This window comes from Lathyrus oleraceus, chromosome 6 (assembly GCF_024323335.1).
Source record: "Lathyrus oleraceus cultivar Zhongwan6 chromosome 6, CAAS_Psat_ZW6_1.0, whole genome shotgun sequence".
Taxonomy (NCBI): domain Eukaryota; kingdom Viridiplantae; phylum Streptophyta; class Magnoliopsida; order Fabales; family Fabaceae; genus Lathyrus; species Lathyrus oleraceus.
Genome location: NC_066584.1, coordinates 161,765,508 through 161,777,619, shown reverse-complemented (window position 1 = coordinate 161,777,619; position 12,112 = coordinate 161,765,508). Strand labels below are relative to the sequence as shown.

The 12,112-nt window shown below is 29.4% G+C and overlaps 1 protein-coding gene across 1 annotated transcript; it reads left to right on the top strand.

Annotated features, from left to right (window-relative positions):
- Positions 1-6,927: 6,927 nt before the first annotated feature.
- Positions 6,928-10,129, top strand: LOC127092205 (fatty acyl-CoA reductase 2, chloroplastic). The gene is made up of 9 exons (XM_051031036.1): positions 6,928-7,457; positions 7,808-7,911; positions 8,002-8,201; positions 8,274-8,374; positions 8,448-8,658; positions 8,803-8,964; positions 9,051-9,132; positions 9,286-9,683; positions 9,770-10,129. The coding sequence occupies exons 1-9, from the start codon at positions 7,055-7,057 to the stop codon at positions 9,936-9,938; spliced, it is 1,830 nt and encodes a 609-aa protein (XP_050886993.1). The 5' UTR covers positions 6,928-7,054; the 3' UTR covers positions 9,939-10,129.
- Positions 10,130-12,112: the final 1,983 nt, after the last annotated feature.

Here is a 12,112-nt window from a genome sequence, read left to right as displayed (position 1 = left end):
ATAGCGAGTTGGTTCGTTGGTTAGACGGAAACATACCTAAAGGATGCTAGGGAAGTGATGTTTGGAGCAAATGATATCAGTTTGATTTTTGTAATAAGTTAGAAATGTTGTTTTTAAATGTTGTGGTTGTCGCGCAAAAAGTCAACTATTGATCAAAAGTCAATTGTTGTATAAATGATCATTTTGTAGTCTTTGTACATGTATGGACTTTGAATGTGATTGTATGAAATGATATTTGATATTTGAATGCATTGACTGTTTAAAATGAATTGTATGGATATGAAAGATATTGAAATGAATGAACATGATAACATGAATCAATGGACACAAATTTTGAATGAATTAAGACCTAAGGACCAAAATGGATCGATGGACATGACCATAACTTGGATGAACAATGCCAAGCATGAAACACAATGGATCAATGGACATGACCATAACTTGGATGAACAATGCCAAGCATGAAAAAAAACTCTAGCAAGACCCAAGATGTACAACGAACTAGGTCATAATCAAATATTCATGGACCAAACAACAATGACAATGCAAATGGCATGAATGACATTGGCCAGATGAAATAGGTTATGCATGGACTAAGCATGAGGATATGATAAGAGGATATGATCAAATGTAATGCTAGGGATGAATTGAATAAGGTGGAAGTTGTGATGCCATGGAAATGGGCTTGAACCAATGAACATAGACAAGTAAAATATGAACATGTAAGGTCATGAAGTGAATGCTAAACAAACCAAAGAAACCTCCATAATAGATCATGAATAAGTGGGCCTTGAATGGATCTTGACCAGGTAAATGAAGCATACACAATGGATGATGCAACAACTATATGGCTATCAAACACCACAACAATCATTTCAACTTTTCCTCGACGGATCATTCACACCAATGTCTCCCTTCAATCGTCCTGGCCGCCCTCCAATAACTCAAACACAACTCAACTACTCTGGCATGGGTCACGAACTCAGCTATGGCGGTAACGCTTCATTGCAGGTGGTGGTGATGTTTATGGGCCCTCAAGTCCTCAAACACCTGGGGTGAATCATCAATGTGGGTTAGGGTCATGCGTTCGGGTAGCTAGGGGATGTGGTACCAGAGGTCGATTAGATCATCCCGGTCAACGACATTAGTCTTTATGGTATTCGTATGTAAACACATATTAATATTAATATCGATTGGTCAGATTTCGACTTTGATAAAAAATGTATATTGTTTTTAAAAAGAAATTACACAACACACATAGGTGCCAGACCAATTGGCGTCTCCTTTAAAACCTAACACACATGCGCCAATTGGATGGGGAACACCATGTGCATAAGTCAGTCCAATTGACGTCACCTCTTTAACTTAGAGAGCATACGTTAATTCATCTGACGTCACCTCTTCAAAATTGGGTAGTTTGAGAATTAATCTGAAAAATGAATTATTTTTAAAAAGTGGGCTAGTTGAGTAAAAGTTTCTCATATTCTTTTGAATTTAAAAGTATCAATAGCGATAAAAATAAAATATTATTATAATTAAATTGTTATAGTTATACAAAAGTATTAACAAATTTCATTCATTGCTTCATTCAATAAATACTAATAAAAATTCATATATTTTGTTTTTTTACTTTAATTAACGTTAATCAGAAAAATGATTATTTGTTTTTTTTTTTTAATTTGAAGGGTCTGAGCCCAAAGAGAAAAACTATACACACATGTTTCTCATAGATGCAACACCATCTATGTCTCTTAAATACAAATCATGAAACTCACTTGGACATTCCTCAAAAAGAGTAAGTTCACTTATACTAGTTGCTTCCCTTTCAAATATGCTTCATCATTTTGCAATCTTTCAAAGCATGAATCATTGATTCCTCTTCAATATAAAAAGATCTCCTAACTTGCGTTGATATGAAAACCGCTTAGTTTTGATGCCTTTGTGGAAGACCAACCAAATAAGCGCCCTAACTCTTTCAGGCGCTTTGAACTTCCAAATGCCCTTCCACTGTTCCATCTGCACGTTATCATTGTGGTGGCTAATTCTTAGGGTCAATCCTGACTTTTTAAAGATTCAGGACAAATAATAAAAATTGATCCGTAATAAAAAATTGAACAGCTAAGTTTAACTTTTTATTTTCTTTCCTTGAGTTTTATTTTTCCATTTTATTTCGATAAAGAAGACAAAGTCATTGTGTTAGACTCAAACGGTGGATGTGGTTGTCACCGAAGGTGATGGCGGTGCAGCAGCAATGCAGACTGGCGCGTGGGAGGTGGAGTCTCGATGGGAGCAATGAGATGTGAACTTTATATTTGAATCGATCCAATAAAATCAAATCGATGTATTGAGTTAGATGGTGTTGCACAAAAACATGAAACAATTTCCAATTCTACAAATAATAATTAATTATATTTAATCTTAAAAATTTGCTAAAAAATGATATGGTGATATGATGAATTTTTAAATATTTAATGAATTTAATTGATATACACCAACAATGTAAAGATTTTTTACACTATCAGTTAATCACAATCATTGTTTTATTTAAAATGTTTGACTTTTATTTTAACCATTTAAAAAGTAATACAAACGGATGATTGTGATGCATTGACAATATAATTTTTTTTACATTAACAGTGTATAACAATTAATCTCATATTTAATTATAAATAATATTAATATATTTTTCAAGTTCACACATGTATGTTTATTTCTTATCCACTCATATACCAAAATATTTGTCAGTAAAAAAAATCATATACGTCCCTTTTTATTTTCTATTGAATCATGATAATCGAAAAATAATATTAATGTTTGTTTACATGTCATTCAAAATGTAAAATAAAATTAATAAATTAAGATTTTATAAAATTATAAAATGAAAATATAAAAATGTATTTATTTGAAGGTCTATAATAAATTTTAAAAGATTTGTTATTAAAAATATAATATAAATTTAATTTATCTGTAAAATTATAAAAATTTAAAAATAATAATGTATGTGACAAGATATGAGTTCTCCATGACTTTGATTTCTACCTCATTTTCAAAAACATAATAATGTATATGATTCATTTATGAATATTCAATTATTTTACTAATTGATATATGATTTATATGCCGAACTTATTGATAAATAAAAAATAAAAAATAAAAAATTTAAAATGATTAATACAAGTTTTGTTAATTTTTCTTGTTGTCACTTATATGTATGTAGATGATTATTTATTGGCAAGTTAAAATATTAGAAGCTTGTAAAATAATAAATGAAATTGAAAATTTGTCTACCAATAAAATGTGACTGAAAAATTGCATAACACAAGGATAAAACTCATTCCCTACTACTTATCAAGGACACTCTCAACTGCACGGTTGTATGCTTTTGGTTGGCAATATTTTTGCAATAATATTTATATTAATATTAATTATTATAATAGTTTAACACTTTTATGATTTCGAGATCCCTATTTTTTGAGGCCCTGGGCCGTGGGTTTGCTTGTCCTCCTAACTCAATAGAGAATGTTCTATTATTTGTGTTAGTCCAGTTACACAGATCGTCTTCCTCTATTGAGTTAGGAGGACACATCGAAACAATTTTGTCCAGATCTTCCTGATTGAGGATACTTTTGAATATGAGTGTTCAAAATCGAACCAAGTCAATAGAAAATCGTAAAACAAACCAAAGTAAATAAAAACCGCAAAAAAATTGCATTTGGTTTAGATGTGTTTGGATCATTTTTAACAAAATTGTGCGGTTCGTTTTGGTTTGCGATTTGTATTTTGCATCCAACCCAAAACCCAAACTTATTATGCCTGAACCTTACAAATATTCTCTTACTTATACTTAAGGTTTTAATTTCAACATTCTCAAATCTCTCATAGTAGTATCACACATTCTTCTCATGTACATCTCACATCTTCTACTCTAATCTCTCATATCTTATGTTCTTTATGTTTCATCTTTTCATTTTTATGTTATTGTTTTCTTTTTCAATTACGTTTTTATCGCATCTTTCTTCTCTAATCTTGCATCTCTTACATTCTTTTTTTTCATCTTCTCTAATTTCTCATCTCCTCCATTTTTTTTTGTTTGTTATTATAATATTTTTGATATTGTTTTATAATACTATTTTACATTTTTTATTTCACTTTTGTTTAATCTTATTTTTATATTGAATGATAAGTTTTTTTGGTAATGTATGAATGACTAAACACAAAATTATGTTGTTCTCTATAGGTGTATGTATGTCTCAATAAAAATCTTGTAAAAAATCAAATCAATCCAAACCGCATTATTTTGATTTGATTTTGTTAAATTTTATTTCTTAAAGCCAACCGAATCAATCGAACCACATGTTTTTTTTCTCTTGCGGTTCAGATGATTTTTAGCGTCAAAATCATCCAAACCGCACCACGAACACTCAGGGTGTGTTTGTTTCAAGGTTTTAAAAAATATTCGTGGGAATATTGTCATTGGAATGGAACATTCCCATGTTTGATTCAATTTTTAAAAGATTATTCCAAAGTATATTTTATTCCCAGGAATTTTATTTACACATGGTTCTTTTATTTTTATTTCAATGTTTAAAGGGTGGGAATCCAACATTGCCATAGGAATAAAGTTCAACTAACTACAACTCTCCACTACTACCCACATTTATTTATTTATTTTATTTTTTATAATTTTTAAATTAAATAAATATCATAAACGTTCCTAAGAAATTTAGTTTTTCCCAAACAGTTGGATATAAATATTATTCCAAGTAATAATAATGATGGAAATGAGATTCCAAGGAATATTACTTCTAAACTTGAAACAAACACATCCTCATACTTCTTAGTAGGTTCCGGTTCCAATCCCGAAACTTATTATTTATTTCGGAACTTTACATTTTTGATCTATTTTATTAGGCAAAATTACATCAGATATCCTTTAAGTTATTTTTTTTTTGTAATAGATTGACCCATTAAATGATTTTTGTAACAACTTGGTCATTTAAGTTATCAAACATATGCACTGTTATCCTTTTTTAACAGAATGAAAGTGTTAATTGTGGATGTAATTATTTTGAGTGGTATGAAAATGATGAAGTGCAAATCAGAAATACAAAGGACCAAGTTGTTAATACAAAGAGTCACACATATTTAAATGTTTAAAATGTGAGAAAAATATGTAGAAATTCCTATAGAACCAAATTATTAAGAAAAAAAACTTAAAGAATTAACATGTTAAAAATAAATAAATTAAAAAACCCTAATATAATTTTGCCATTTTATTATGGTATTTTTATTACTTCTATACATTCTTTTAAAATATGTATTTCATATTTTAATAATAATAATAATAATAAAAAGATATCAATTTTATTTATTTTAATCAAATACATATAATTTAAAAATAACAATATGAGTTGAAGTATAATCATATTGTAATGAATGAATATGAAACTTTTTCTACAAAATACTTAATGAGTATGTTTGGATGGAGGATTTTAAAAGGGAAAATAATGTTTTAAAATAATTTAACATGAATTAGATAAAATTTATTATTTTGATAAAAAAAGAGATTTTTTAACGCATCCCATATATTTCTCTGTTTCTCAATTAGATGCAAAAATTCTAAAATACTTTCAGATTTTAGAGATGCATTTACAGACGCATTCAATCATAATTGAATGTTAGAATATTTTGAAGACGTATTTACATAATAATGTCGGAGATACATATTCGTAACAAATAAAAAAATTAAAATGAAGAAAATTCAATTTGAATTATCTAAAATTTTAAATTCCTTAGAATTTTGAAATACCTTATCCAAATACACCATGAAGATATATTAGTATTTTCAAATCAAATTATGAAAATTTCTCTATAATATTTAAAATATGAGTAACTAATTAATATGAAAATTTCTCTACAAAACCTTTAAAGATAAATTTAATATTTTCAAATAATATGAAAATTTCTCGACAATCTTTTCATGACTATATTTGTTAAGGTTATTACATCCGAGATGATATGATATCCTCTTAGATGCTTTAAAATTAGTTCAAATAATAGATAATAATTTTTCATATACTTTAAATGATTTGTGATGTAAGTATCTGAGTCTAAAATACCTAAAATATTATAGTTAATGTAACATTTACAAATATAAATATATAACAAATCGTTCATTTTAAAAAACTACCAAAATTCAAAACTTTGCTTTCTATATCAAAATCTTAAAATTTAAATAAATATTCTTATAAAAAATATTAAAATATATCAAACTAACAATAATAATTAATAATAATTCTTTTTATAACATTGATATGTGTAGACGTCTAGTAATATTTTAATTTGATATTTTTTTTGACTTTTGGCACATATGATTAGTTTTACACTCTTATCACATTAATCTCATCCCTTAATTACAAATAATTATTCTAATATTCTTATATATTTTTCTTCAACAAGATACCTCTTGAAACAACCCAACAAGCCAAATTTAGTTTAGTCCCCTAATTATTTTTATCCCTTAGAAAATTTGATACATTCTAATTCTCTATAGTTTCTTTCATCAATGGTGACTAAATCCAACCATATCCATTCTCACAAACACATACACACACACCCTTTTCTTCCCCTAAATTTTCTAACAAAACAATACAATAATACAACATACAAAAACAACATCTAGAAAATAATAATAATCAAACAGTTGAAAAAAAGATAGCTCCCAAATTCTTAGCTAGCTTTAATTTTGTATATCATAGTTATAACAAATAAGGCAAAAATAGAGCACCTAACACTCATCTCATTCATCTTTAAATCCACCCAACATTTCTTTCTTTTCTCATTCATACTTATTCTCTCTTTGCACCAAACAACACTTATAGATTCAAGTTTGTTTACTTGTTTTTTTCATATAGTACTTTTTTTTTTATCTTTATTATTTCATAAACAAAATTTAGCAAGATTACAAGTCAACTATATTTTAACTTCATCATCATAACCTATTTCTTTTTACTAGCTTTGGTTTTCTCTCAAACTATTTTTCCCTGCTTAAGTCATGGGAATCTTGTCCATAAGTCATTCCTCAAGTTTTCTCACTAAACTCCTTAAAGTGCATGAAAACAATTATTGGAGAAAAACAACAACAAAAAATGTTGTTGTTTTCTGTCATCAAGGTGGTGGTGGTGGTGGTGGAAATGTTATCAAGTCTTCTAATTTGTCTTCTGTTATAACAGAAAGAACACCATTGGTTACTAGCACAGATCATGGTGCAACAACATTAATGGATGCTGGAAGTTTGGTTTTGTCTCAAAATGCTGATATTGTGGTTAAGGATATGGTTCCTTATGGTGGAACAACTTCAACTCCATTGATTGGACTAGATGATGGAATTGGCATTGTTAAATTTCTAAAAGGGAAGAAGTTTTTTGTTACTGGTGCAACTGGATTTCTAGCAAAAGGTAATTTACCTAAACACTATATCATAATTTTGCAGAAATATCGTGTTTACGGTGTCTGTATTTTATAGACCTAAACACTACGGTGTCAGTGTCGTGTTTCTGATGACCGTACTTCATAGACCTAAACACTATATCATAATTTTGTAGAAATAAGTGTAAGTGTGTGTCGTATTTCTGGTGTTCGTGTTTCATAGACCTAAACACTATATAATAATTTTGTCGAAATAGTGTTAGTGTAGGTGTCGTGATTCTGATTTCTGTGCTTCATAGAACTAAACACTATGATAATTTTGTAGAAATAATGTATCATAATTTGGTTTATAATGATATTTTGTTTATTGTTAATTCAGTTCTTATTGAGAAGATTCTAAGGACAGAACCTGATGTGGGAAAAATGTATCTCTTGATCAAGGCAAAGAATAAGGAAGCTGCAATGGAGAGATTACAGAATGAAGTATTTTTATTTTTCATGTTATATTTGTCAAAGTTCATGACTTAACTTTCTTATTATCATCTCATAAAAATTTCATTTTGTGTTTTATAGATCATAGACACAGAACTTTTCAGATGCCTTAGACAAATTCATGGAAAATCATACCAATCCTTTATGTTGAGCAAGCTGGTTCCTATTGTAGGAGATATTTGTGAAACTAATCTTGGACTTGATCAAGATTTATCTGATGTTATTGCTGATGAAGTTGATGTTATTGTGAATTCTGCAGCTAATACTACTTTTGATGAAAGGTAAAAGCTTATGAGAATAAGCTTCTTTTTGAGTTATATAGTTTAATCATTTGACTAGTCTTTTTTTATTAGGTATGATACTGCAATCAACATAAACACTCGAGGGCCATGTCGCCTTATGGCGATCGCGAAAAAGTGCAAGAAGCTTAAGCTCTTTCTTCATGTTTCAACAGGTAAAGAAAGCACTTATGAAAATGGATTATTTATTTACTAACAATGACAAAAATCATTGGTTGTAATGTGTAGCTTATGTGAATGGACAAAGGCAAGGCAGAATAATGGAAAGACCATTTAGCATTGGTGATTGCATTGCAAGGGAGAAACTTATATCTGGTGTTCCACCAAAATACCTTCCTACATTGGACATTGAAAATGAAATAAATCTTGTTCTAAAGAACAAAGGAAACATTGAAGACAATGAACTAGCTCAAAAGATGAGAGAGATGGGTCTAGAGAGGTAATTTTAGTGTAGAACAATCGTTGGTTAGACTTTACTTATCTCCTGATGAACTCCGGATTACTATTTTCCTGAGAATCAAAGGGTTAAAAGTGAATATTTTTGAAATTCGAGAGCTTATTTTAGTTTGATTTTTCTATATAGAGCTAGAAGATTCGGATGGCAAGATACTTATGTGTTTACGAAGGCGATGGGAGAAATGATGATCGACAAACTGAGGGATGATATTCCGGTCGTTGTAATTAGACCAAGTGTTATTGAGAGCACTTTGAGTGAACCATTTCCTGGATGGATGGAAGGAAATAGGTAAGCCACAATCTTTTTCTTATAATGAAATAAAAACTAAATTTGTGTGATAGAACTAACAAATTTTCTTCTTGTAAAACTACTAGGATGATGGATCCAATAGTTCTTTGCTATGGTAAAGGACAGCTAACAGGTTTCTTGGTTGATCCTAATGGAGTCCTTGATGTGGTAAGTAACACTAAATTAGTTTGTTTTACGATGTCAAACACAAGACACAGACACCTAACATATATCCTACATTGAAGACGCCTTCAATCTGAAGTGCCGATGAGACCAACAAAAATTCTCACAGTAATATGACTTTACTTGCTCCCAATATAGGTTCCAGCTGACATGGTTGTTAATTCAACCTTAGCCGCAATGGCAAAACACGGAACAACACGAAAGCGAGATATCAATGTGTACCAAATTGCTTCATCTGTGGTTAACCCTTTATTCTTCCAAGACCTTACAAGCCTTCTCTATGAACATTACACCACCTCACCATGCATTGACTCAAAGGGTAATCCAATTCAAGTTCCACTCATGAAGCTGTTTAGCTCCTCAGAAGAATTCTCTGGTCACCTATGGAGAGATGCTATTCAGAAAAGTGGCCTTACATCTATGGCTTCCTCAAATGGAAAGATGTCTCAAAAACTCGAAAACATCTGTAGAAAATCAGTTGAGCAGGCAAAGTACTTGGCCAAAATTTATGAGCCATACACATTTTATGGTGGAAGGTTTGTCACACACTTAACTTCACACTCTTAACTTTACACTCTTCACACACAAAGAAACTGAATTAAACAAGTAACTTGTGATGCAGGTTTGACAATAGTAATATACAAAGATTGATGGAAATTATGTCTGAAGAAGAAAAGAGAGAGTTTGGCTTTGATGTAAAGGGCATAGATTGGAAAGATTACATCACAAATATCCATATACCAGGTTTAAGGAGATATGTCATGAAGGGAAGAGGAATGAGCAATCAGTGACTCACATCTTGTGTGACATGTAATCATTAGTTAGTAGCTTATGCTTCAAGAAAATGTAATGGATTATATATACTTGTTTATTTCCTTGAATCCTTTAGAGTGTGGTAACAACTACTACTATAGTGTATCCTTTATTATCCATAATGTAATTTCATAATGATGATAATAATGATAATCAAATTTATGTAGTAGATTACTCCAAGGTTTTACTTTTATGCATGTTCTTTGGTTGGAAACTTGGAATTGGCTTTGTCAAACATAACTTAACATAGACACTTTCCTCATTTCATTTGCTACATTGATGGACAAAAGGATGTATGACAATTTAAATGATCTCATTGTTTAAGGTAATTCAAATACTAGTAATTATTCCACCCGATTTGGTTATCATCGGCTCACTCAACCTTTTTCCTTTAACTTTATTATGAAGAATAAATGTGGAATGAAATACAATACAATACTCCATGAATAAATGTGGAATTAAATATATATTGTTTTACTCTAAAATATCACCTTGATTTTTCTCGATTTACAAATGTAATTTATATTCTATTTAATCTTTCTCTTTTAAACTTTATACATTAATATAATTAACACTTTATTCTCGTATTCGTATTATTTTATACAATTTAAATATGTGTTATATTTAAAAATACATTATAATATTTATAAAATATAACATAGTACTAAAAAAAATGTAATAGGTTTAAAATAATATAATTTTTAATTTCACTTATAATAAATATTATGCGATTTTTATTTTTATTTTTTATTAAAAAAATATGTTTAGGACCGGATAGTCTGAAGCCCATCTAGGACCGGATTCAGGTAGTAATTTTTGAGTCCATATCATAACAGAGTTTTTTTGCCGCAACCCTAAAAAACCTGAGACCCATCAAAACTTACCCGTTTAAGACTGGGTAGCCTATTTTGACATGTTTAGTATATAAGTATCATAATATAAGTTTTTTTTTATGTATATGTATTAAAAGATGTGATTACAATTTTAAAAATAAATAGAAAGAAAAAATAAATCTAATAAACTTTAGATGATATACCTCACTAGTATTAAAAATTATTATTTAAAGTTAAACATTTACAACACTTCTCCTTTAAAATGGTGAATGAATATCAATTCTTTCAATCTTACAAGTAATTTGGTTGAATTGTTTTGTTCGTATATTCTTCGTCAACACATTTGTTAACTGATATCCAAAAGGAATGTGGGTTGTAGTTATCAATCCACTGTCTAGTTTTTGAATGAAATGACGGTCAATTTCAATGTGTTTTGTTTTGTCATGCTAAACAAAATTATGTGCAATATTAATGGTTGATTTATTATCACAAAACCATCTTATAGGGATTTCATATTGCATCTTCAAATCTTCTAACACTTGTTTCATCAACAACAATTAACAAATTCCTTGTCAAATAGCACGAAATTTTGCTTCAGCGCTTGATCGAGTACAAATACTTTATTTATTACTCCTCCGAGAAAATAGATTCTCACACAAGAATATGCAATAACCTAATGCAGATCTTATATCACTTAGTGAATATATATAACCAACATTAGTGTAAGTTTTCATAGTTATACTTCCAGCTCTTTTAAACAAGTGCCCTCTTCTTGAAGTGGTTAAGATATTATAGAACATGTTCAATAGTTTTACGACTCACTCTCTCTCTCTCTATCTCTCTCTCTCTCATGCACATTGGTTGACCACACTAACTGCATATGTCAAATATGGCCTAATATGTGCCAAGTAAATCAACTTTCATACTAATCTTTGATGTTGACCCTTGTCAACTTAGACATTTTCTTCCTCAAGTCTTATCCTGTAATTTTTCTCAATTGGAACACTTGTTGTTTTGCATTCAAGTTTCCTTGTTTCGAGAAAATCAAGCACACATTTCCCTTGTGAGATAAACACGCATTGTTTTAAAATTGCTACCTCAATTTTCAAGAAATATTTGAGTTTTCCAAGGTTTTTCATCTCAACCTTTGCTGATATATTTTCTCTGAGTATTTTTCTCTCAATCACATCACCATCTGTAACAATAATATAATCAATATAAATAAGAAGTATAATTAGTTTTCCTCCATGTGAAAGTTTGAAAAATAAAGTGTAATATCTTTAACTATGCTTGTAGTCCAGCACACCATGACTTGTGTG